Below are 27,019 nucleotides of genomic sequence, written 5' to 3'. Positions count from 1 at the left end.
TTTTGACTGATTAAAAGAAGAAAAAGAAACAAGTTTTGCTTATGCTTGAGAGATTCCATTTCATTTTCAGGTTGAGTTACCGACAGCTGCCCTGGTTGTCATTCAGAGAGAGTCCAGCAATAAACTGGGTGTCTTTGTGGTGCCTTCATCTTTGGACTGGCTCAGATCTGAAGGTTTGTCTCTTAATTTTGGTTTGCCTACTCGTGCACTTGTGAGACTTTTTGTGAGACTTAAATACCTTCCTTGTATAAATTTACGTTTGAAGTTTATAAAATGAATGAATGTTTAAATGTCAACAAATATTTTTTCTTCCTTTAGGATTGTGTGGTGTGTATGATGCCAACAAGAACAATGACATGGCCATGCCTGTAACTGGTAGTCTGACCACCAACAAGGCTCACTTCATCAAGGGATGGAGGTTGGTGATAAAAGGCCATAGATAAATATTTGATAACATTTTCTCTTCTTTTTTACAACATAAATACATCTGTATTATCTTGTGATACTGATGTTGATTGTGTTTGTTCTTTCAATAGGAATAAGGCTGGTGACAGTCTGTATATTGGAGCACCTGCAGATCCTACCTATCAACCTCCAGTTTACTGTACCTGTACCGGAGATAACACTCTAATTCAGAACCGGTGTGAACCAATGCTGATATCAAAGACCTGTCCTCTCACAACATCAGGTATAATTTTGCTCTTTATGAAAGGTTCTTGATTGCCTCCTTCTAACAAGAAAATCTATTCAATATTTGGCAGGGTTAAGCTAAAAAAAAAAATAATCACTACGATAGGCTGTTTGTAAAGAAAAGATAAATGCATCTGAGCTAACAATATCAACTATACTGACTTATGAAGGAATAATTTTCTTAAAGGCAAGGATGTGACTGCGGAGATGGTACAGCTGTCTAACTCTGTGGGTAACAGGAGAAACAAGAGGGCTGTGGAGAGTCCATGGGCAGGACTGTCTGGTATTGATGTCAACTATGATCCTCAGGTATGTGTAAAATGTTAAATTGGGTAATATTTAAATGTTGGTAATATTAAAATGTTAATTAAGCTAATCAAATATTTTAGAATGGTACTTTCATCTTTAAATTATTATTTAAAAGCAATGAGAGGGAGATGAGTTGAAGTGGCCATGATTTTAAATTGTGGTTACTATTTGAGATTTTTTTTTCTCGCAAGATTTTTCATCCCATTATGAAGTCAGAATATTTTTCTCAGAGGTTAATAAGATATATGCTTGAGAGAAATGAAATAGAGTTTAACATGTTTGCCTGCATTTTTAATAGGACACAGAATTGACAAGGTCTGCCTCAGGTAACTGGAATCTGACAACGGGGGGTCAATACTGTGACAGTATGATGGGAAGCAGTACACTAATGAACAAGTGTCAGACACTGGTGGGCTCCAGCTTCACAGAGGCCATCCAAGACATCTGTGTCCAAACCATACTGGTAAGTGATTCCAAACCATACTGGTCAGTCTGTCACCTGTATAATGATTAAATTTCTTTAAGGTATTTCTATTATTAATTCAATAATTTTTTTTTATCTAAAAGCCAGTTAGAATTTATATATTTTGGAGACTCATTTGTTGAGATATATGATAAAGCTTTTCTTCTCTGTTGACTGATGTACATAAATGCCTAATTGCTTTGTGAACTGCAGCATTTAACCATTGAAATATCTGATATTTTGATGAGACTGTGACTAAATATCACAATTACATGTATCTTGAGAATTTTATTTTTCTAAAAACAGATTATCTTCATTACTTAACAGACAAACGATGGCACCAGTGGTGTATCTATAGACAGCATTGTAAAGGTCCAGTGTGAAGCCCAGCTCACTAAGATGGCCCCCACCATGAGTACAGACACAAGCTTCCAGACTCTGTCAGCAGAGATCATGACCCTGGTGTGTCCTAATGACTGTAGTGGCAACGGGCAGTGTGAAGGAGGTAAAGTGAAAGTAGCATGATTGTGTCAACAGTCAAGATGTATATGGTTTTTGTGTAATAAAACACTTAAAAAAAAAAAAATGTTAAAATTCGATTCTGTATTAAGATATTTTTCTGTTTAAAAGACTGATTAATCTTTACTTATAGTATTGTACCAATTTGATTTCTCTATGCGTAGTGTTTGCAAATCTTTACTTAAACTGAGTATTTTACCAATTTAAATTCTATACTTGTGATAAGTGTTTGCAAATGAGTAGTTTTTATCTTTTCACTATATACTGGGACTTGCTTTATTCCAGGTCAGTGTAAGTGTTACCGTGACTACATTGGAGCTGACTGCTCTATCCAGGAGTCGGCAGCGCCCTCTATCACTAGCCTGGAAGCTGACGGTCTGTGTTCTCTACAGAATGGAGGCTGTAGGACAGTGCTAGTCTCTGGTGGACCATTCTCTGAGGATCTGTCTCCTAAATGTCACTACCAGGCTACTCAGGTAGACCCTTAGCAGGACTTACTGACCCTCATACGGAGACTTGACTGTATAATTTCTTTTAATAATAAGCACAGGCCTTTTGATTGCTTAAAAAATTTGTGTGTGTAAAAAAAGATAAAGGTATGGCACTCTTACACTTGGTATCCAATTTCGCTAATAAAATATTTTTTAATCAAATGCTCTAAAATTTTACTTTCTATTTAAATCTATTCATAGATAATCGATCTTCATTTCTACCGAAGCTCATTCCGAAATTCCAAATACTTCTCGAGATATTCTGATATCAATTCTAAAAATGACCTACTTTTTTTTACTCGACATTAGCTTGGGCCCTGGTCATTCACATGTAAACAGATGGTGTTTGAAGTGCAGGGAAGAGTTGCATAGTATTTGCAATATCTTTCAACATTTTAAAGTTGATTTCTTACTCCAGGTTGTTACGTTAACTCCATAGTAATTCCTTGCACGAGAAATTAATTTGAAAGTGTCTATATCAACAACTGCACCGCCATGTTTATTATGAATGTAAAAGAAGCTACGGTTGAACGAATTTTTCCCGCAATGTATAATATACTTTTAAAAACAATTGGACCGCTAAAATGTTGTTAGTGACTTAGTTAGTTCATATGATTAAATTAGAGAAAATCTTGTAAAGCTCGAATGCAAATGAGCAAATATGCATCGAGTATATAAAGTAAAATCCGGGAAAAATTTGTCCTGTCGTTCCCGCTTAACAATTAGTGTAGCCCTTCAAAGGCCCAAGCTGATGTCGAGTAAAAAAAAATAAGGTCAATTTTGGGATTTATTTCAGAATATCTCGAGAAGTATATGGAATGAACTTTAGTAGTCATGAAGATTGTTTATATATGAATAGATATGGATAGAAAGTAAAATTGTAAAGCATTGATTTAAAAGAATTTTATTGGCGAAAGTAGGTACCCTATGAAAAGAGTTCCATACCTTTATTTTTTTTTTTTTTTACACGTCAAATTTTTTTCTAAGCGATCTAAAGGCCTGTGATAATAAGGGTTAAATATCAACACCATCATGTTAAACCTCCATTTGTTTGTTTTTTAAATGAGAAAAAAATTACATTTTATATTGAATTTTCACATTTATTTGTAGTGTTTTCGTATAAACTGTTTTAAAATCAAATGACAAATTTCAATACTTCCAAAAGGTCAATATTTTGTTGCAGTGTTACATGGCACAGTTGTTTTAGGGGGGAGCTTCCAGCAATTTTTGAAAAGGGGAATAAATTTGAATTTAAGTACCCTTTAAGTGGAATGGTTGATTCTCGGATAATGCTTATAAAGTGGAATAGATGATACTCTCATAATGCTAAGAAAGTGGAATGGTTGATACTCTGATGATGCTTATATTTACATGTATCATTCTTTTCTAGATGACCACTACTGGTTTCTCGGCAACTGGCAATGTCATCCACTCCCCAGCCCAGTTTATGACCTCCACCCTATTAGTGTGTACCGTTCCCGACTCCCTGTCAGCCCCCGCTGGTACCGCTGTCTCAGCTATCAGTCTGTCTGTCAGTAACAATGGGCAGGCCATCAGCCAACCCAAACTCTTTATCGCCTACCACCCAATGTGTTATGTCTGTGAAAGCAGTGGGCAGTGTAACACTACAGTAAGTTATAATGTTATCAATATTAATTGACTGAATTTATTATTTCTGTAATAACATATACTTGTTTTATTTCACATTGTATCAGGAATAATTAGAGAACTCAATCTAATAGTCCTTCAGCTGAGAATATTTCACAGTTTTGATCTTTTCATTTCTTCTTGTGTAGACAACAGGATGCGTTATAGGTGGTAAATGCTACGTTGCCAATGAAGTCAATCCCAGCACTATTTGTGAATTCTGTGATCCTGTCACAGTAACTACAGATTGGACAAAGAAAATTGGTAGGTATAAGTGAAAGAAATAAAGTCAATATACAAGTATTATAATATTAAACAAACTTTCATTTCGAAATAAAGACACTGATATGGGCACTATTGATAAAACACATAAAAAATGCATTCCTTTCTAAATTGCATACCTGTTCACCCTCCCACATCCTAGGAGGTTCTCACAAAATAAATTATATCACCTAAAATAAATCCATCTGAATTCAACCAACAATACACCATGCATTATTATGCACACCAGAGGCCTGTTCAACACAGCGAGCGCTCTCGAACATTTCTATTGGAGGTATAAAGAATTTTGGAGAGTGCTCTTGAACTTCTTGTTGCTTTGTTGAACAGGCTTCAGACTAGCTCCTATACTTATTAATCACTGATCTCTATTCTACTATTTGTAGTGCCAGGATGTCCTGGATCAGATTCTAACCCTACAACCACCACCACCCCTACCACCACTACAAAGACCACCACGCCTAGTAACCCTAATGGTTCTGGGGGTCAGGGTCAGGACAGGCAGTGCTCCACCCCGGCCCCAGTGGTAGAGCAGGATAGGACCCTAGCCATCATTCTGGGGGCCTTCGCCGCCCTCTTCTTCCTCACCACTGTGGTCATGGGCTGTAAGGCTTGCCGCACATCAGGGTAAGTACTGATCAGTAGCTTACTGTAGCGCACTCTTACTTAGTGGTGTCTTTTAATCACAGAGAGTCTATAGGATATGGCCATTAGAGTTCTTAAATTTAGTAAATGGTACAAGCAAGTCTCTTTTTTTCTCTTATAATTTTATAGAATATTTTTTTTGCTTAAGTAAAAGAAGTAAAAAATTCTAGTTTTAAGTGAAATGGAATGTTAGGGAGAAGTGAATCAATGACTTTACCGTCAATATTGAAAATTGTTTTTCAACAGGTTTAAAAATCATAAAAAAAATCCTATATTTACTTAACTCTCTGTGATTAATTTGATAACAATAGTAGATTTCAAGTTTGCATGTAAAGACTAGTAACTGTTATACATGTAGTTAGTAATTACACAACTAACATCTGACCATTTTTTATGCCACTTAAATCCCAGAATGCTTTTTTCCTGAGTATAATGTGCGTTTACTTATTACACTGCATATTTCTACCAAGTTTCCAAAGCACTGCTTGTTGACTTCACTTCACAGAATAACAAATGCTACATGCACATTTCTTTCTTTTTGAACTGAAACATGAGTTTTCTTGACCACGCCTACCTCAGCCCCACAATTTGAAGAAAATTCAAAATATAATGATATTCCCTATCCACGAAGAATGATTTGTACATCATCTAGTATTTTACAATGTTTTCAATGGAAGAAAGGACTAAAAGATGAGAATGAAATGAAGTGTGTGGGTTACAAGACAGATTTCTTGATGAGGATAAAGATTAACATGATTCCAGATAGAGAGATTGAACTGGACAGAGGAATTTATAAATTCTACCCACAGTAGAACATGCAACCTGATAAAGGAAATGAAAGGCTTCATGTTTTAATTTATCCTTGTAGATCTTTAGATAGGTTTTTCTTAAATTGTATGCTTGCTAGACACCAAGTATCTGTGCTTTAGTATGCTGTTAATCTGAACGATATTCAGTGTAGATTTTTGTAATCACTTTTCTGGACTTTTGAGAATCTCTGTGCTTCTTAATGAATTGATAAAAACAAAGGATATCAAAGGAATGATGGACTTTCTTTACTGTACACTCATCTAGACTTCATGCTTCAATGTGCTGGGAGTCTTAACAAAATTCAGAGATGATGATAAATTATGGCTTTTTGGACTTTAAAGGATCTGCTGTAAATCTTAAGGAAGTTCAGGGATGAGAGAACTACCCAATATTGTTAATAGCTTCCTCTACACTTTTAATTTTCCCTTAGCTACTGCATCTAAGTTTTGTTTTATACACGTCAAATTAAGTTCAATAGAAAGATGTAGCGCTTAACACGAGTGTGTTCCATTCTCTGCACCTATTAGTTCTTTTTCCTTATTCTCAGTAGTTGTATTTGATGAAATTTTTTATTTTGAAACAGTATTGTTCAAATTGCGATAAAAATAAAAAATGCACATATTTTTAAATATCAGATTTCAGAGATTATACAAAAGAAGTTTAAAAGCCCTATTTTTCCTTTCCAAGTGTTCTCTTTACAATTTGGGTAGTTGTGTGTTATGTTTTATACTGACCTTGCAGGGGAACAAAACACAAATCTCTCATGTCTGATGACAAAGGTTCCAGGCTCAGTTCAAATTCAGCGTCCTCCATAGAAGAGAAAAATTCTTCGGCCTTTGTCAATGAAACTTACAATGACAATATTAAGGAAGTGGTCGTTGATCCAAAGAGTTCCTTTGTTTACGGAGCTGTAGCCACTAAAACTGAACCTAAAGCTAAAGGAAGCGACCCAACCAGTCTATACCCCGATGTAGAGGGAGTCGAAAATTAAAGACCATCACTAACATATAGAAAGTAATACTTTAGTCACACTTATTATGGTGAAATGATAACTCTGTGTAGTCATGCACATAACATAGAAATTTTGGACTCTGGTTTTGTTTATATATTATGGAAAAGCATGCAAACTATTTAAAATAAAATAAAATATACTGTGGAATCATTTTTAATTTTTGGGGTCAATGTTTGTGGAGATAAAGATTTGATTGTTTGTGGTCAGCGTACAGGGTTATTTTTGCCCCGTGTTATTTTTGCCCTTTTACACTTGCTCACAAATTTGCCTCATTTTGAATTCGCCCAGTCCAAGTTCTGTATAAGAATTTATACTGTGTTCTTTGAATTCCCCTACTTGTGGCGAAAGGGGCAAAAATAAAAATGGAGGCGAAAATTTCCTTGTATACAGTTATCTTTTATACATACAGAAGATTCAATAAACTTGACGTTCATAGAGATGTACATTCTTGTTTGAGGATAACCCAATTATCCAAGAACATTGAACATTTGTTAATAGTGATTCCTCAGTGTTTCATACATTTATGTTATCTCTAATTATTCATATTGCTTACATTGAAATTTGCAGCTTGTTTCCTAAATTTAGGGTGAAAAATTTATTGTGTTTTTGACTTCCAAAAAACAGTAATGCTGTACAATTTTAGAAATTTTCTGTCTGTAGAAAAGATTGCTAAAATTTTGAATTAAATGATCAATGTCAGGTCTTTTTTTCAGGAACTTGCTTTTAATTGTTCAGATTGTCAAAAAACGTTTCTGTACTTGTAGGTCATCAAAGAGTAGTAATGGAAAATCCTCAGGATCTAGTAGTATTGAAGATCCAAAAGACTATGACAATGTAGGTTTTACACCCTACACCAAACAGAGTGTATATAGTGCTGGTCCTATTGTAGAGGATCCACCTACAAAAGACCCGACCCTTAGTACATTCGGAAAATTCCAAGATAATGCTGCTTTTGAAAATGAGAGTGCCTCTTCTACTCCACTGTGATAAATATATATATCATATCTGTTTATTTCTTTTGTTCATATATATAATCAATTTACTTGCATTAAAATTATGTAATGGTTCATGAGATAAAGTGCATTTCTTTTTGTTACTTAATATTTGTTGATGCAAATTCATGTTTAGTTTCAACAGTTTTAATCATATCAATTCATCCGTCTTTTTTTTAACCTTTCATTCATAGGTTATATATTTTCTTCTATCATGTATACTCAGAAAAAATTATGTACGTCAGGGTAACGCTGTTAAATACTATGTTTTTTGTTGCTGCCATGTTGAAGTTTTCTTAAAATTATATTTTTCTATTCTTTTCTAATAAAACAACCATAAATCTTTCTTATTTTTGAGTATAATTGGTTGGATAGCTATACAGATGTATTGTTCAAAAGGAAAGTCAAACACATCCTAACAACAGCACCATACCATTCAATAAACAGAATACGCCCATCACTGTACTTGACCTTGGTTAAATTAGCTCTGGGATTAACTGTGTCTTGCACATCTATGTGAGAAATATAACTAAACAAGATGTGTTTGTGAAACACTATGTGCCCGGTGGCAACAAATTTTAAAAAAGATATTTTTAGCATAAAGGTCACATTGAAGGTCACAAGGTCATTGATCTTGGTGTCATTTGAAAGAGCTTGATTAGTGAAGTATGCATACCAAATATCAAGTCTCTATCTTTCATGGTTCAAAAGTTATGGTGAAGGTTCAAAAAAGCTATTTTTAGCATATAAGACACAGTCAAGGTCACAAGGTCGTTGACCTTGGTGTCATGTGAAAGGGCTTCATTAGTGGAGTATGCATGTTAAATATGAAGTCTCTATCTTTCTTCGTTCAAAAGTTATGGCGAAGGTTAAAGTTTGCCGTCAAAAAAGCTATATTTAGCGTATAGGCCACAGTCAAGTCACAAGGTCATTGACCATGGTGTCTTTTAAAAAAGCTTAATAAGTGTTGTATGTATACCAAATATGAAGTCTCTATCTTTTATAGTTCAAAAGTTATGGCAAAGGTTAAAGTTTGCAAAAAAACCTCTATTTTTAGCATATAGGTCACAGTCAAGGTCACAAGGTCATTGACCTTGGTGTCATTTGAAAGAGCTTCATTAGTGGAGTAGGCATACCAAATATGAAGTCTCTATCATTCATGGTTCAAAAGTTATGGCGAAGGTTAAAGTTTGCAGACAAACAGACAGACAGGACAAAAACAATATACGCCTCGGATCTTTCGATCCTGGCGCATAAAAAGTCATTTGATATTCTATATATGAAACCGTGTTAATAATTAAGTAGACAATTACATGTTGTCACTCATTGACCTTCCTGTGTTGACCCTGGAATCAAATAGTTACTTCTTCAGGTCACAAGCATGTCTGTTACAAATATGATATGGAAAGGATACGCTTTAAAAATTGTCTCCAATTTAACTTGCACTTGTTGTAGTCTTTGACCCTCTAAAGACTAGGATGTTTCTTTGATTATCTTAACTTATAAGCAAGTTAAATGACAAAATTGTTTAATGCACAATACTATGCATATGTGCCGTTATTGTCAGGAAGGTGGCATTTGACAAATTAAATTATCACTTGTTTACGTAAGTGACATATGGATAAGTCAGACATTCCATATACCCTGGTATATGAGTATGTATCAACGACAGTCGTACAAACAAAATACTATAATTACTGTAAGCTGTTAAGGGGGCAAAGCAAGGTGCAAGACCATGTCTATATTCCTTCTTATAACACATGTATAAAAATAACTAAAGAAATACAAACAACAGGAAATTTTAATGAATATTTTCGCACAAACCAAGATTATTGTAATTTTTCTACATCCATGCATATCTCTCCTCTGAAATAAAGGTTAAAAAAAATTATTCATACATATTAGATTTTTCAAATTTAAGTTTTATAGGAATGTAAAAAAAAATTATGATAATAAATGACTGAGAACTCACGCCTTCTGTATCGCTTTGGGACCACCTTGAGTTCTTCCAGCCTCTGAAAGGAAAATAGTTCTTCAGTTTAACAAAAGTTAATGTACTAAATGTTTGACAAGCATAGAAACAATATTAGAGGTAAAAACACGCAAAAGGCGTATTTTGTTGAAAAATGGTTACGACACCTATCAAAAACGTAAAAACGCGTAAAAAATGTAGAAAATCGCGATAAAGCATTGAATAACGTCTATCCAGAGGTTATGCATAATGATAAGGCATTATAACAACTTTTAACAAGATGCATTTGTAAAACAATAATGTCCCCGTATGACAACTCACTTAAGGTTTCTTAAGTTTCTTAATTGCAATTAAAATTCAAGGTCATAAAATTCAAGGTCAAGATATCAAAAATGTTTTGTACCCAAAAGGTCTTGTCAAAAAAGAAATACACCTGTATAATATGAAAGCTTTAGCACCAACTGTTCAAAATTGATGACCACAGTGTTTTCAACAGTAGGTCAATGCCAAACGGTCAAATTAAAGATGCCCAATGAAAGGTCTTTTCACAAGAACTGTACATTTGAAATATAAAAGCTCTAGCACCTATTAAAAAATTATTTCAAAATTAGCTCAAAATCCAAGGTCAATGTCGAAATATTATACTGTTGGTACCTAAAGGAAAATCGTGTCCCAAGGAAAGACCTGTGCAACAGGAAGACTCTAGCAACAACTATTCACAAGTTATGGCCAAGGTTTAAATTATTATAAATATAATTTTGCAAATGTGGTTCAAACTAAAGTTTTTGTGGTGAAACAGACAAGCCAGCCAGAAAGACAGATGAATGGGCATATAAAAGTCATTGTCCCCCGAATCTTTGAATACAAGGGCATGTGAAATGTTATATCACAAAGTGAATAAAATTAATGCGTTGTTATGAAATATGTGGAGATAACGAACAATATTCAAGATCAAAAGCCAGAAAAAAAACAATACAAAATAGAAGCAGAGTATTGACCATAGAACTTAAAAATGATGACTTTAAACGAGACTGCTGAAATTCTTGTTTCATCAACTTGTTTGTCAATAACTTACCTCGTTTTAAAAATTGTTCATTCGTAGAGCATGCTCTAGCGTATCGAATCAATTGAGATATATAAACTCTGTATGCAGGTGATGAAGGTATATTGCTGCATAAGTAAGGGAAGTTGGCGATAGAAACGTTAAAGTCATTACGGTTATCATGGAGCTTGGTTCACTTGTTAAATTACCATTAACGTCTTTTTCAAGTAAAATATCCAAATATGAAACAGATTTTTCAGAGTTCGTGGTGTCTTTTATCTCAAGCTCACCAGGATATATCGTATCCACATAAGAATGGAAAATTCTATTTTTAATTGACAATACGTCGTCGATATATCTAAATGTCAAGTTGAAGGCCACAGCAAGTGTTTTCTTCTTTACACGTACAAGATTTTGCACAAATTCTGCTTCATATGAATACAAAAATAGGTCTGCTAATAAGGGGGCGCAATTGGTACCAATGTATATTTCTTTTGCACAAGAAGATGTGTATGCCCCCTTATGAAGGCTTAATGTCAAAATCAAAAATTCTCAAATACAAGTCGAACTCTAAGTTCAAGAGATAAAAAATGTTGCCAAAAGAAAGACCTTGTCTTAGTTAGTAACCCTGTAAAATATGAAAGCCAAAGCACCAAATATTCAAAAGACGACCAAGGTTGAAGTTTTTAAGAAAGTGGTTCAACCCTCAAGATAAAGATTCAAGTTTTTATGGCTTTTACATTTAACAGTTGTATTCCTTGTGCTTTCTTTGAGTATTCCCCAATTTAACTTCTTGACCTTGGAGTTTGACCTACTTTTACAAAAATTACCAAACATAACTTTTGAACATCAGTATATTCTCTGTGGCAAGACCTTTCAATGGGTATAAATATTTTTGACCTTTAGTCAAGTTTTGGAAAAAAACTTATACATTGACCATAATTTTTGAACAGTTGGCTTTTATATTTCAGAGGTATATTCCTTGTGATGTAAGACTTTCCCTTGGATACCATGAATTTTGACCCTCTGACCTTGACAATGGAGTTTGGATCACCTTAACTATAAATTTTGAACAGTTTGTGTTTGGGACATCATTTTCACAGATAATATCAATTGAGACAACTCCTTTCTTGTAATGATAGCATTTTTAATATTTTGTGCCTAACTTTGGAGTTTGCCTTGCATTTGAGAAACTTTAACCTTTGCCAAACGGACCGGAGGCATCAGTGTTTCACAAAACATCTTGCTTAAATGAGTCCTTTGCCAGTTTTTAAAATTTATGCCTAAGTCAGAGTTAGGTCAGAGACCATAAGATGGCATTATGAAAATAAATGCACCTTGGTCATTGTAGCAGGCAAACTGATAATATCTTGACTTTAATGAGCGTCAACAAATTCTGACCAAACATTAAAATTCAAATTCCTGCTTTTCATTTGACCTTTTATCCATTATAATGACTTTCCATTTTGCATTATGTGTCTTATATATATAGAAAAAAATCTGTTGGTGTGGCCTTATGCGTGTTTGCGTTATTCAATGATTTTTATGACCCTTGCTGACAAAATTTGTATCGGAGAATGCAAAAAGGGAATAATGGTTTTAGTACGCTTATTGAGAATTCAATAAATCAGTAGTGTTCTGAAAAAAGATTAACTTAAATGCAATTTTTTTTAAGTTCTGCAATACAAAGTTTGGGTTAAATTACATGTCTGCGCTCTGTCCAACCGGACGAGGATCCAAACCAAGCATCGCTGGAGGAGCACGTGTTCCGACGGCGACGTTCATTGTACTTCTTCCTCACCTGCAAAAAATAATTAAATGAAACAAATCTTCTATAAGAAACACCTCATAGGTTTCAAGGTCAATTGATGTTGATAGAAAGATTGACTAAATGTTTAACTTACAACGTTGTTGCACAAGCAATGCAGGAAAAAGATCATCGTGCCCTTGGAAAAGAAAAGAATTCTTTTGGTGAGCTCCACATTTAACTTTTAAGATTCTGAGCATCTAAGTCTTTTATTGTACTAATAACCATTTCCAATTACTGATTTAAAAATTAATGCAGATGCGGTTTAGAATATTAAAACGCTCTACCCATTACAGAAAAGCTCTACTCAATTTAAGAACAGACCTGCATGGATGTGCCCATAATGAAGAAGTAGTGAAACACGTGACTGAGAGGAACGAGAATCCCTAGTAACCAGGTCACCCCAAGGATAGGTAACAGTGTCACCATCACCTTAAAACTGGCACTGTCATAGAGAAAAGGAAAGACTTGACTAATCAAAGTTTATTCAACGTTAATGTGTTTGAGGTTTCATGAATTTTTGACTTACAAAAGTCTAGCTGCCTCTGTTTTCTTGGAATTTGTTCGCAAGGTAAGAAAAGCCTTCAGAACCAAACCAAGAACGATAATATTCATCTAGGGAAAAGCAATTAAATACAGTATAAGATTGAATAATGCACTACTACATGTAATTCATAAAACTGATACAAGGATGGAAAGGACATTGGCAAATCCTCACAGCCATTTAATTCTTCCTTTATTTGTAAATTAAAACGTTCAATCAATCAATCCAATCAACTTTTGATTTGTCCAGTGACTATCAAATGGCAAATCCATTAAGGAATATCTGACCATCCCACAATTTTAAAAAAATATACATGTTTACTAAAATATGGAATGAATTTTGTTCATGTACGTATGACACATTTTCTGCTTTGTCTTCTACAGTAAAGTTGAAACTAGAATATATGCATGTATAACTTAAATTTACATATTTTCTTTCGGAGAGGAATTCTGTTCAGATTTTGACATCCCAAATCATCGAGAAGATTCACAAAACAAAAAGGCACTGGTATTTTAAAATTGCATCCACAATTAATTAAAATTTAAAATAAATGTTGTTTTTATTTCGTAGCAACTTTGGCACAGCATCTACTAACCACAACGATTGCTATCATTGGCCCCACAAAAGACCATATTAGTCCATCATCTATTGACAACCAACAACTGAAAGAGCAAATGAATTCATTAACAAAAATTGTTTTAAGTTGAATATTCTTTTATCACACATAGTTAACTAAAATGAAAATCAATCATCAGCGAAACATGCTTTAAAGCAACTTGCAGACACCATAAGATGAGGCGCCTGCGAAAAATTTCCGCGAGTTTCGTGACTTGCTTTTCTTCGCAAATATTTCTTGCTGCGAATTATTTATTTCACTGTTAGTCCAATAATTTCCCAGTCGAAAAAAGGTCGTAACAAATTTCAAGCTCACAATCGGGAAATTATATGTTTTCTAAATCAATTTTCTTTAATATTGCTTGTAAGAATCACCTGCTGTACTCTCCCTCTCCGTAGTCCTGGAAATTGCTGCCGAGCGTAATCAAAACGATAATGGCGGGAAGTCCCCAGCCAATAAGAGAGTAGATCACGCGCATGTCGCCATACGCGCTGATTGGTCGCGTGCAGGATAGGTATAATGCTAGGCCTTCTACCAACATCCAAGCAAAAGCGGACATAAACAAGTAGTGGAGAAGGGCTGTCACAATTTTACAGGCGGCCTGAAGTAAAATCATGCAACCAACTATTAAACGACTATAAAATTAAATGTGTATAAGAGAATACAGTGCATATAATTTTTTCTATAAATACTAATACATCGTTTGATGCCATAAGATCTTAAGATTGTACAGTATAACTTATTGGCTTATGTTTGATGCTTAATATAAGTTTATCATTGAAGGTACCATATATTTGGCAGCGCCATCTGATGTAACAAGTACCAACTGACCAAGCATCAAAGCTACTGACAGATTGGCGTGAATCAACACTGTGTCGTTGCTCAGGACCCTGGAAGACAAAAGTAATATATTAATGTGAGGTTACATTCTACAATTTATATGTCTGTGTGTACAGATGCGGAAATCCAATTGGGTAAGTAACCCTAGAAAAATCTTTCTTACGCGCAAAATATGGAATGCAAATACCCACCAATACCCATGTGCAATTGCTCATTTTTCTTCAATACACCAGTAAGTCGGATTAAGATTTTAAGATTATGCAGTAAACAATTAGTAGATAATTTGAAATACTTATTGTGGTAGAGAAAACATGATTGACTCTTGATACCTTAGATACACGTATATAATCAGAGTGAGTGCTAAGCAGGCGATAGAGATGCTGCAACCTAGAGTTGTCATTATGTATAACACATTTTGGTGCTCCTTTGTCATCTGAAAAAATATGATGCATAATGTTAAGCATTAATTGCATCATTCAAATAAAGTTTAAGCTCTAAAGTTTTTTTTATGAATTTCTTACTTCTACAGCTAGGACAACAAATATCCCATTTTACTTTTAACATTTTAACACTGTGCCTCAGACTTTATTGCACAAGTAACAATGACAAAAGTAGAGTCACGGTACCAATCTTTTCTCAAAAAACAAAGTGCATTTATACAAAAATTTATGCAAATTTATGCAAATGAAGATAATTTTATGCAAATTGATGTAAATTTATGCAAAGGAAGGCAATTTAATGCAAATTTATGCAAATGAAGGGAACAAAATATGCAAATGGAGGAAAATCTATGTAATTTTATGCAAAATTATACAAAATACAGAAAATAAAGAAAATCGATATGTAAATCGTATAAGATGATCACTACCTTTGTACATGTAAAACTGGTCAGTCATTGTTCATTCATCATTAATTTTTTCATTTGAAAAATAATTATAATTAGGATAATTTAATTAGACATATTATAGTGCAAAATATTCTTGCGACTCTTTACCGGTTCCTCCGGTTTGTAGTAGAGGACTAGGACCGCTAGGTTGGTCAGATGGTCGTATCTACACTTGGTGTGAGTATCATTCTTCTCTACAACTGTCCCTCCATAAGTGTCCCAGTATCTTAAGAGGGGTAAAATTTGACTCATGAATAAAGACTTGAGAAGTTTGATCATAGATAAATAAACTGTGAGTAATAGAATTTTATTTTACAAATATTTCAGTGTCAATCTTGCTGTAAAAGGATATATTAGACTAAGTATTGAAAATACCTTTCCTGAAAATTCCAAAAAGTGCAAAACCTTTCCTTTTCCACCTGTATTTTAAATGAACAGTATACTAGTATATCAATCGAATTATAAGATTATAACAATAACATAACTGAAAAATATGCTCCCCAAATCTATTTTCATGTAAATTTTATTATATTTAATATTACTATTACCCCTGTGACATTTGTAGGAAGAACAATGGTGATGGCGCCCGTGACGTTGACTTCCATTTTCTCAGTTTGGTTTCTGTCAATGTTTTGAACTGACACTGACATAACATTACTCCCGATTTTGGCATAGTTATAACCTTTCTTTACGCTCCATTTCTGGTTTATGGTTTTGTAGATTATGGTTGAGACACGAGCTAGAGAGTGCAAAAAAGATTGGTGGTAATCAAATATTTGAACTCTAAATTTCCTGTATAGATACGTTATTTTCCTAAATAGTTGCAAATTAGTAATGTATGGTTTCATGTTTTGCAATAAAAAAAAATGATTTAATACTCACAAGTTTCGCCGTCGAAAACCGTAATGGGCATAACGATAGTTCCAACTATTGAGCTTATTGTGATGACGTCACCGTTACTCAAATTTCGCTCCACATATGATACAGAAATATCTGACAATTTAGTTAATAATAGTATCTTTGGAAATAAAAAGCATTATATAAATTGTTCAACATCAAAAATGTATCGTAAGTAAATATTATAAAACTTATACCCATCTCGGAGGTTTCCATAGAAATATTTTCATTCGGTGAGGCTGATGATAACACATTTTCCATGGAATACAATATGTTTGGCATAATAATCTAGTTAATAGAAAATGCAATTTTTAAAATGTTATCATACACATCTAAAAATAACCAGATGTAAATAATTGAAATATTTTGAATACCGTATAAGCAGAATTTTTAGTGAGGATTTAATTTTGGCATTATTAGCGAGGGTGTTGAGATCGCTAAAATTGAATATCGCTAAAAATTAATTGCATTTTATTTGTAATAGCTTCTTTAATGTGCATTTTAAAATCGCTATAATTGCTTATCGCTTAAAATTAAATACCAAAATACCCGTTTTTAAGGACAAATCGCTAAATTTGCGTCGCGCTAAAATTTCCACTTATACGGTATGTGAGGATGACTTCTTAGTCACATATTAGTGCGTAACCTTTTCCTCTGTCTCAAACAAAATTCAGTTATTAAAAATTGTTGTCGTCTTGTTCCAAAAGAAATATACTAGTAATTTGAAAAAATGGAATTTTACTCAGTTACAAACTATACATTTACCTTCGAGTTGTCACCATTAGCCACAGTATCATTGTATGTATGAATAACCGTTGTAGAAATCCTTGAAAACGTCTGAAATGAAAAAGTGATGTACGGTATAATTAAAACTATATTTTACAACAATAGAGCGAGTTACCTGCAAAGTAAATTAAATCTTTTAATGTTTACTTTGTAAATAAGTTCAGTTTCATTTGCAGATTGAGAAGAGATACAGGTTGTGTAGATAATCGGCTGTTACCTCTACAGTTTCTGAGTTGGTGATCTCCACTTCCGACATGTGGGACAAGATCTGGGTCACGACCTTGGTGTCAGTTTCGCTGCTATTGACAACGACCTCCAGTTGTGTCGCTAATTCGTTGACTTCCTCTAAGGTTATATTTGGATTAAGGGTTCTATTGGATTGCTCCTTGATCTAAGAACCGAAAAGTAACTTTCACCAAAGTACTGTTCAAATTATTTATTTTCACTTTCTAAAGTAAAAGGTACAAAAGTACATGCAGCTTTTGTATTGCAATTTTACTTTAATGTCTAAGATATTACCTTAACTGAAAAAAGTCTAAATTCCTTTTATATTCCATTCTAAGTCTTTTGCAATTGCTTTCCTTTTAGAAAAGAGAAAGCTTGGTGCAACTGCACATTTAGCGAATACGTACATTGGAAAATTGTTCAAACATGTCCTTTTCTTTTGCATGGAGGCCATTATTAATAAATTTATTAGTTTTTCTTCAGCCTATTTTCATTGAATATAAATCAAAAATTTTCTTTACGATTGATCATGTTCTACGAAAATACTCGAAATTCTTTCGACAATGTAGGCTTTATACCCGTATTAAGTAAGTAAGTAAATTGTTTATTATAGTGACATGTGTTATACAGTACAATGAAAAACATTTAATACAATTAATATCCAAACACCCTGCCCATCGGACCTATATGTCACTTAACACAAATAAATGAAAAAAAAAATTTAATTTTATTCTATGAATGCTTTTTTTTGTGGTCACTTACTAATTCGAGTTGCAAATTTTGTTCATTTTTTGTTCATTTTTTTTTTATAGAAGTTTAGCAATATATTTAATATAATACTGATGTGAAAAAATCAAAAAGGCAGTGAATTACTGTATCGAGATCAACGCGAGAAGATCGTGTGATATAGGATCCTGTAGTCGTTGTCTGGGTCGTGATGACCGGGGGTGTCGGCAGGGGAGGAATGGCGGATATATTTATTCCTCCAAACACATCCTTCGCGTCATAATACAGATTAATAGCATGCACGATATCTGAAAGATACACAAGTAAGATATCAGTGGAAAATGTGTACATTCATCTTAATTATGTTAAATTATAGATTAAAGAGTTATCCTTCCTGACTGAAGATCGGAGTACCTTAATTATATTCCGTAATACGAGTTTTTAACCTTTTTTGTAATTTAGGATTTTATGAAGGTTGATTCAAAAGTGATGTTGCTTTTGGATCAATCTTGTATAATCAAAATGTACTATGTTCTCTAAGGTTCACTTTTGGAAATAGTATTCAACTTATTACTATGGACATTAGATTTGAATCTGAAACTATTTTCGATCAAATTAAAAAAAAAATCTTATGCTGAAAAAAGACCCTTTATTTATAAAAACGATTTCATACTAAATTTCAATAAACTTTGATCAAATCCTTCAAAAACTGTTCTCTTTTTTCAGAAATGTAAAATATTGTCATCTTTTTATTTAATTTAATATTTCTTTTAGAATCCCACCTGTGATATTTGTACAATTGTATCTACCCAGGGTTGTTTTATTTATTGGAAGTGGTGGTGTTGTACAATTCGCCGATTCTAATGGTTCTTTGTTTTTCATGTGGTCCATAAAACACTGAAACTCGACTTTGGGAGAATCTGCAATTGATCAGTTATTTGTCATATCGATTTTATATAAAATAACATGACAATGTTTTTAGCTGCGAAAGTTAAATGATAACAAAAGAGAAAAGCTTAGTTCTTCAAATTTTGAATTAAAATTTATACTACTGAACTAAAATATTCCAAATTACCGGTAATATGTGAACAAAGAGAAACTAATGACATCGGTAAAATACAGAGATTATTTTTTTAATAGAAACTTTGCTTAAATGTTCTAGCATGTTATTTAAGTATTGATTTTTTTTTTAAGTTTAATTCTGCTCAAATGTATTTTGGAAGCTTTGCATACATAGCAGAACACCTTCTCTAAGTTAATGGTCTACAACACAAAAAAATCAAAGATCTATATCATTAATTTCTTAAATTATTAATACCCTTTTTATCTGTGTTTTGTTTAATTGAGGTCTTTGTTTTAAAGTATTATTTTGATAGTACAAACCTTTTCCACGTTGTAGATAGCTTACCATTTAGATGAAGACACCCATAGGTGGTCAGTGGATCATCTACGACAGGAGGGTAAGGGGGCTGGAATATACCTAATTATAAAAGAATAGTTTGAAAATATACCACAAACTACAGGTTACGGTTTTAGCCAAAGAATATGATTAACATAAATAAACTTCCACCATACGAAAAAAGTGGCGAGAACTAATTGTTTGATATTTCAAAAGTTAAGGTTTTTTTTTTTCAAGTCGTACACATTATAAGATACTCAGTAAATGCAGTTATTAAAAATGTAACTAATGAAACAGTATGACATAAGATAAGCCCTCTTACTACTCAGTGGATTTAGACAGTTGATTTTGTCTTTTAGGTCGGCGTGTGATGCGTTCTCATCTGTTTTGGTGCTGTTTAGAACGTGGGGGATTAAACAAGCCAGCTGGGCGTCTGTTGTAGATCACAGGTCAGTAGTGAATACAACATACAATTATTTTTAAAAAAAATTGTCACTTTTATGATATTTCATAGCTCATAACTTTTTTTATTCAATTGATCATGTAAATGTCAACCCTATTAAAAAGGTTCGGCAAGTAATGTGAGTGATGAGCTCCCTAAATGCTACCCTCAGTCTCCCATATGATTATAATTGGTCCATTTTTTGCTCTGGTAGACTCGAAAAAAGTGTCAGATCAAAAAGTAAAATAGCAGATGCACACTGGCATTATGTAAGAATCTCTGAAATTATCATGAAATTTTATTCAAAGGTAAAGGAAGAGTTGTGGATAAGAGATATATTTAAGAATGTACAGCACAAATAGACTGATTTACTGAAATAGTAGCGTATTTGGAATGCTTGGTATAAAAAAAATACATCAACAAGATGATTTGAAACCTTCTGTGTCTTTATCAAACAAATCGCACAATAACAAATATGTTCTATAATAAATAAATAGTTGTGTTAGTTCCATATTTAACTTATTAACCATTTTATATGAAGAAAGATTTTTGTGTGATTGATTGTATTGAGTAAAATACAACTAGCGGTACTGCGAGTGATGAGCTCACTAAATGATATCCCTGCCTCGTAGTTATAATGGTAAGTCCATGTTTTGCTCTGGAAGACCCGAAATAGGTGTCAGATCAAAAAGTAAAATGAGAAGTGCACAATGGGATTATGTAATAAGGAATCTGTGAACGTATCATTAAAATTTATTCAGTTGTAAAGGAGAAGTTGTGGATAAGAGATGGGTACCCCTCAAAATTACAGAAAGAATAGTCGTGTTCATGTTTTGCTCTAGGAAACTCAAAATGTGTGTCTGATCAAAAAGTAAAATTGGAGGTGCACAATGGCACTACGTAACAAAGAGAAAGTCTCATTAAGGTCAAGATCTAGTAAATGAAAGGTGCCTACAGATTTATCAAACTTGAGAACTATATTCCTTTATTGATGCTTTACAACTTTAGCTTGGTCAAATAAGGTGTTTCGGGGCATAATTTATAGGTAAACAAGATGAAAAACTGTATTTTAAACTGTCATTTTCAATGAAAAATTTAGAAAACCAGTCATGAATATGGGAGTTTTTTTGTATTCGGCAAAGGAAATGTATCCAGATTGCCTACAGTCACTCCGAAAACGGTAATTAATATGTTCATGGCCTCTTCTTTAAATCAATATCAAATTTAATATAGGTATCCGGTTTACTTTTCATATGAATTCAAATTGAATGACATGAAAATACCCCATTTTTTTTTTTACATAATTCTGCTAAAGCCGTAAAGTACGGGAAAAAGAAAGTTGAAATTGATTATGACGTTATAATGGATCTAGCACCAAAAAATTAGTCTCAAGTTATTTACTAGATCTTGACCTTAAAATCATTCAGTGGTATAGGAAAAGTTGCGGATAAGAGATGGGTATCCCAAAGCGTGACAGACGGACGGACATCCCGATCACAATATTCATGTATACCCGCTTTTCAAGCAGAAGGGGGAGGGGGTTATAATTAGATAGAGGCACTGTGAGCTGCATGTTAGACATCGGAAAATTTTATTGCAGATTTGTGATTAACTAATTTAATGACAGAAAAATGAATCATTTATAAACTTCTGTTGTTTTTTTTTTATTCGCTTTCATTGAAGCAAAATTGAATTATTGTCGTCCTGTACAATAATGATTTCTTTTATAAAACTGTATATTCGCTTGTACAAAAATATTTCTGATGAAAATTTTTTAAACTTTATTTTGGTCTTCATTGGTCATTTGGGTTTAAATTACATACCAATGAAGCATAATATAGCACATTTTACCAAGAAAATAAAATTTTCAAAGATACAGCTCATATTGCTTTAACTTACTAAATGATACCTCGTCAGTCAACCCATCTCTTATCCGAAACTCCTCTTATACCACTGATTGAAATTTAATGAAACTTACATTTCACATAGAATCATTCTTAGATATTCATTGTGCACCTCCTATTTTACTTTTTGATCCGTAACATATTTCGAGTTCCTCATAGCAAACCATGGGCACTGTCATTCTTTCTATGATATTGAAAGGTATCTATCTCTTATCCGCAATTCCTCCCACACCTCTGAATAAAATTTGATGATACTTTTATATTCTTTATTACATAATGCCATGGTGCACCTCCTATTTTACTTAATGATCTGTCACACTTATTTAGAATCTCCCAGAGCAAAACATGTATTTCGCCACTATATTCATATAGGAGGCAGGAAAAAAAAGGGAGGGGTAACATTTAGTGAGCTCAGTGCTCCCAGTACCTCTAGGTTTGAGTGTTGTAACCACCACCATTACAGTATACTTTAATCATTATGTAGTTTTTACGTAATCATGTACATGATTTGTACACAATTTTTTTATGTCGAAATATCAAAATATATTTCCAAATTTTATTGAGAGTTGATCCTCATTGTAGACTAGTATTGCCGAGGGATACAAGTATTAATTAATCAATTAACCAACTGTAGATAAAATTCACAGTTCCTTCTATTTTAATTATTAAAAAGTTTGAAACCACTCAGAATGTGACCCCTTCCTCCAACTCACCACTTATGGGAGAGAGGAACGGTCATCAATGACGAGGGCCGGGCTGGGCGGTGAAGCCCAGCAGCCCTCGCCCGCTTCACGCTCAGAAGGGGCCACTCTGACTCATCGTCGTGGTTTCTGGTTCACACAGTTTTACCTGGTGTCCCGGCGATACATACTATAGAAATGATCCCTAAGAGTATGATCTTAACGCCACGTGGATGAGTGTTCAATTATATACTAATTGCATACACCACAGTGGTAAAGTATCGAGTTTTACATGGAAAAGATTTTCTTCAATATTTTCTTTTCCATTTCAGTATTAACTCTAATACTGCATAACTAGATTTAACATCAAATTAATGATGTCAATTATTGTCTAATAAACTTTTATATCAACTTAAAGGATAAGCATTAAAAGCACGTTTACACTGTAAAAGTAGGTCATTATTTTAATGGCATGTATTAATGCGGCGATCTTCAAAGAAAGATAATCCAACGTGTGTCTGTAGGTATGAAAAGGTAACTCGTTTATTAAATCAAACTAAGATATAATAAGTTTTTCGTATCTTCTGAAGTCTCGGATTCATATTGGCGTTTATTTTGTGATCAAAATATATATCAATACCATTTTAACATTTCAAGAGATCTAATAAGATAATGAAAGAAAGAGCGTAAAACTTATTCAATATTAAGCATCTGTATTATTGTATTATAAGTATCAACAAATAAAGAAAAAATAAATAAATAAATAAAATAAATAGTCGGACTTATTTTAAAAATATATTCGTAGGATGCTAAACAAAAACATATTGAATATCTTACCAAAATCTAGTTTCCTTGTAGTGGGTGTAATTATCTCTGAAAATACATGTACCGATTTGAATGCTATGCATGTACAAAAAATAATGTTAAAGTTTGCTTAAAACTCAATTTTTAACAAGAAGTGTTATATAGCTATACATAATTAAAATTAAACATTTATAATATACATCTTATAAAAGCATATCTGCCACACTCACCTGTGTCATTCTGGACTGTAGTATCATTTTCTGGCGTAAAAATGTGACCCTTCATTTTTGGTAGAACATGTTTACTGATAAGGTTGCTAAAATCAAGCTCTCTAAATGTACTCTCATCTTTAAAAAAATTGAAGAAATTGATAGATGAATCAATTCGAAATATATTTTCCGATAAGCTAGAGCTTAATGCTCTATGTTCCGATAAAAAGGCAAAAATTTAAGCATTTAACATTTATATAAGTACTAATTGTGTAGTCACATCAAAAATGAAATATTATTGCAAAAGGGTTTACATAAAAAAAAAACAATTGTTTAATAAACCTACGTGTACTGTTGTGAAAAATATGTTGAACGCATGCACTAAAAAAATTATATTTGGAGAATTTAGAGAAGTAACCAATCCAGTTGATTTTTGGAAAATATGATAAAATGAACATTCCCTCTATCTTACCAAACTATAAAATATTTTCAAACTGCCTCAAAGTACATGTATAGCTAAATCCACTGAAATTTCTTTGTCACCGTAAATTTTGTTAACATCTGAAATATTTTAATGCTCAAGGAATGACCATAGAATAGTCTGAAGTACATGAGAGTAAAAACTGTTTACTTACTTAATTGTGCATTAGCTGAAATTCCAAAAATACAAAATAAAATTGTACACATGACTAGACATTTTAAAAGCTCCATTCTCTTTAAAAAAAAAAAAACTAGAAATCTCACCTTCTCTCTTGAACTGATGTTTGTTCGATCATGACGTCATTTTCTGTTTGGACATAGAGATTTATATGTGACCAGCACATGTTTCAGACAACACGGACGGTGATGATTTCTGTTAAAGAGGGGGATCTGTCGATATTTACACTTTTATCTTGTGGTTTAAGCTTGTAGAAAAAAAATATTACCATAAACATCCATGCATCACGTGTGGTCGATAACTACATGTAATTGATTTTTACTGATTTGGACAACGCGTACAAAGTTGTTAAAAAAATTAGAAAGCAGAATAATTAATATTCTTCGTCATTTATTGATTTCTCGTATTCTGATATTTGACAACCAAAACTTTCGCTTCTTTTAAAAGAAGTTTATGTAAATTTTGCACATGAAGTCATATTGTGGTCAATAACATCTAACTTAGTTTCCACCCGGAGAAAGATGTACGTCCACCAGGCCCGCTTTCTATGTTCCCAGAATTTGCCCCGGATTGTGTCCTGATGAAAACGTCATCCCCTTGGTTAACGTGAATGACTACCGTATGACTAACCGTGTGGTCTCCGGTGGGGGCGTAGAGATAGGCCACGCCCATAACTTTGTGGTTGTGCACCAGTTCCGCTCGGTGGTAAGAACCGTTGAATAAACGCATGGACCATGAAAAAACATAAAATCCAGTTCGGGGCGCGATGAAAGCTCCAGTGGTATTGCGATATCCGTTTCCAGCATTGGTGATTATTTTATCAAAGATGAGAGTACGCGAGGCACCAGGTTCAATGCTGTCACCCGTCATATACGCATAAAAGGCTATCACGTCTTTACTTGCAGGAGAGGCTTTGGTGGTATGAGGTGGTAGCAATAGCCTTTCTGTAGAGAAAAAAATAATGTAACATATCAATAGGGAAGGAGAGGGAGGGGCAAATGCAATTTTTTTCAGTGCCTTAATTATGTCTATCTTTGAAAAAAAAGTGTTTGCACATGTGGTGGGGGCCCTCAGTTCCGACGCCTATGTTTGAGTAATATTTCAATACTAACAATACCTTTTCTGATTTTGGAGATACCTTTCCTTTCTGTAGCTTTTGTCGACTCTTCGTCTTCTTCCACTTGTTGCAATGAACTCTTCTTAAATCCGTTTTCATATTTTAACTTTGAATGGCCGTCCTTGCGTCGACTATTTTGAAATATTTTCTCAATTTCCGACAAAGCACCAATCAGATTTTTATTTTCGTTTTTCAGTTGAATTATTTCCGTCTTCTGTTGTTGAAAATCAGCTGAGAGTTCAGACACTTTTCTCATAAGAAAGTCAATTTGTTCTTGCTGAATGTGAAAAATGTTCTCATCGGAATATAACTTTTTCCATTCAACATCTGCCGAGTGGGTTTCCAATCCTGGGTTTCCCAAAACACAAATCGCATTAAGGAAACCAAAAAGAACACATATCATGCTACTAGTTTCCATATTAAGACACCGACCGATTAACAATATATTCTGATGATCTATATATTCTTATCAGTTTGATTGCTCTAGTCCGTAAGATTAAAATACAAAGGTCTTCCTCAAGAAAAATATATGAATTGATCTTTTTTCGCAAAAAAGTGGCTTATAATTTTTACATTCTGTACAGTAAGTGCGAATGTTTCAGAATTATTGACGAAACTAGAGATTAGCTCACAGCTAAAACGATACTCCTGGCTCCCATTTCAAAATACTGTAATTTCCTTTAGCTTATTATTTTGCTAAAATTAAAGGAGTCGTTTTCTTCTTCAGCAATATAGAACGTTGCTATATAAGAGTTTTATTTTATTTGATGTAAAATACTTAATGACTGCACTAATCACTATATTGAGGGAGCATAAATTGATAGGTCCATGTTACTTTCTTCTTCCTTTTTTGTCTTTCTTTCTTTTATTTTTTTTGTATAATTTTTGTATGTTATTTTTGTTTATTTATATAAAGATTGCAATTTTTAAGAAAGCAGAATGCCGCAATGTAGAAAAAAAAAAGAAAATTAATCGCAAAATATCAAAGGTAGCAGAATATCCCTTATCTATACTGGCCCCCGAGATCATGAAGCATCTTTAAGTCAAAATATACTTGTATGTGGTACTTTAGAAGTTAAGGAGTCCAAAATGATGATAGTGCGTTCCAATTTAAAAATGCATCATTATCGAACTGCTGTTATGTGCAAATTAAGGACAGACAAACAAACTTTTGTCAACAATTTTGAGAATAACAATTTGGGTCATGTTTTAATGAATGAAATGAATACGTCTCACCGCGTAGTTTTTAATTTTTTTTATTCAAAATTGCACAAAAACGGAATTTGAAGTGAAAATATTTGTTTGTATAGAATAATAAGGATAGTTTCAGAAGGGTAGAATTTCGAACATCAAAGAAGGTTTACAATTTCTTTATATTCTAGAAATTTATTATTTGCATCATTTGCAATGAAATTGGGTCAAAAAATATATAACAGTCCAGACATCCATTTTTTGTTTGTATAATCTGTCCTTAAGAGTTTCATTTAACAAGTATTAAATTAAAATGATCTATTTCATAATCCTGGGTCTTGTAAATATCCTAGTTTTCGTAAAACTAACCACATGAACTGCAGTTTTTTTTAAACCTAAGCCTCGGTTTATCCACAA

General features: G+C 33.2%; 3 protein-coding genes and 1 non-coding gene across 4 annotated transcripts in view; 1 reads left to right on the top strand and 3 right to left on the bottom strand.

Annotated features, from left to right (window-relative positions):
- Positions 1-7,718, top strand: part of LOC134278569 (uncharacterized) — a 71,111-nt gene extending 63,393 nt beyond the window's left edge. The window contains exons 89-100 of the mRNA XM_062760879.1: positions 71-173; positions 319-418; positions 537-688; positions 878-999; positions 1,298-1,462; positions 1,790-1,967; positions 2,267-2,457; positions 3,863-4,102; positions 4,269-4,383; positions 4,785-5,025; positions 6,595-6,867; positions 7,630-7,718. Of these exons, the coding sequence (XP_062616863.1) occupies positions 71-173; positions 319-418; positions 537-688; positions 878-999; positions 1,298-1,462; positions 1,790-1,967; positions 2,267-2,457; positions 3,863-4,102; positions 4,269-4,383; positions 4,785-5,025; positions 6,595-6,844 (1,857 nt within the window). The 3' untranslated portion in view covers positions 6,845-6,867; positions 7,630-7,718. The remainder of the gene's footprint in view (positions 1-70; positions 174-318; positions 419-536; positions 689-877; positions 1,000-1,297; positions 1,463-1,789; positions 1,968-2,266; positions 2,458-3,862; positions 4,103-4,268; positions 4,384-4,784; positions 5,026-6,594; positions 6,868-7,629) is intronic.
- Positions 7,719-9,644: 1,926 nt separating this feature from the next.
- On the bottom strand, positions 9,645-20,048 carry LOC134278557 (adhesion G-protein coupled receptor D1-like). The gene is made up of 21 exons (XM_062760863.1): positions 19,920-20,048; positions 19,607-19,678; positions 18,981-19,118; positions 18,346-18,506; positions 17,465-17,638; positions 17,227-17,298; positions 16,659-16,749; positions 16,447-16,557; positions 16,113-16,303; positions 15,940-15,983; positions 15,673-15,790; positions 15,008-15,111; positions 14,626-14,728; positions 14,213-14,439; positions 13,818-13,884; positions 13,208-13,293; positions 13,003-13,123; positions 12,776-12,817; positions 12,577-12,672; positions 9,830-9,872; positions 9,645-9,723 (listed from the first exon to the last, which is right to left on the bottom strand). Exons 3-21 carry the CDS (start codon positions 19,087-19,089, stop codon positions 9,701-9,703), a joined length of 1,983 nt encoding a protein of 660 aa, XP_062616847.1. The 5' UTR covers positions 19,090-19,118; positions 19,607-19,678; positions 19,920-20,048; the 3' UTR covers positions 9,645-9,700.
- A 2,574-nt stretch (positions 20,049-22,622) lies between these two features.
- On the bottom strand, positions 22,623-22,844 carry LOC134278574 (small nucleolar RNA U3). The gene has a single exon (XR_009994471.1). It is a non-coding gene; the product is annotated as a small nucleolar RNA U3 (small nucleolar RNA).
- Positions 22,845-24,784: 1,940 nt separating this feature from the next.
- Positions 24,785-25,823, bottom strand: LOC134278556 (uncharacterized). The gene is made up of 2 exons (XM_062760862.1): positions 25,412-25,823; positions 24,785-25,238 (listed from the first exon to the last, which is right to left on the bottom strand). Exons 1-2 carry the CDS (start codon positions 25,812-25,814, stop codon positions 24,790-24,792), a joined length of 852 nt encoding a protein of 283 aa, XP_062616846.1. The 5' UTR covers positions 25,815-25,823; the 3' UTR covers positions 24,785-24,789.
- Positions 25,824-27,019: the final 1,196 nt, after the last annotated feature.

Source organism: Saccostrea cucullata, unplaced genomic scaffold (genome assembly GCF_032062105.1).
Source record: "Saccostrea cucullata isolate Sc308-1 unplaced genomic scaffold, CSIRO_AGI_Scuc_v1 ctg310, whole genome shotgun sequence".
NCBI classification, from domain to species: Eukaryota; Metazoa; Mollusca; class Bivalvia; order Ostreida; family Ostreidae; genus Saccostrea; species Saccostrea cuccullata.
The sequence above is the reverse complement of the archived record's forward strand: the minus strand, read 5'-3'. Positions and strand labels throughout refer to the sequence as shown.

Bases quoted from the DNA above. Each gene is read 5' to 3' on its own strand.
- LOC134278557 (XM_062760863.1), bottom strand. From the start codon at position 19,089: ATGGACCACATGAAAAACAAAGAACCATTAGAATCGGCGAATTGTACA. The intron at 18,507-18,980 runs GTGGGATTCTAA...TGTATCTTTCAG, and splicing joins CAATTGTACAAATATCACAG to ATATCGTGCATGCTATTAAT. The intron at 14,440-14,625 runs GTACCTTCAATG...ATTTTACTTCAG, and splicing joins ATGGCGCTGCCAAATATATG to GCCGCCTGTAAAATTGTGAC.
- LOC134278556 (XM_062760862.1), bottom strand. From the start codon at position 25,814: ATGATATGTGTTCTTTTTGGTTTCCTTAATGCGATTTGTGTTTTGGGA. The intron at 25,239-25,411 runs GTATTGTTAGTA...TTTTCTCTACAG, and splicing joins TATCTCCAAAATCAGAAAAG to AAAGGCTATTGCTACCACCT.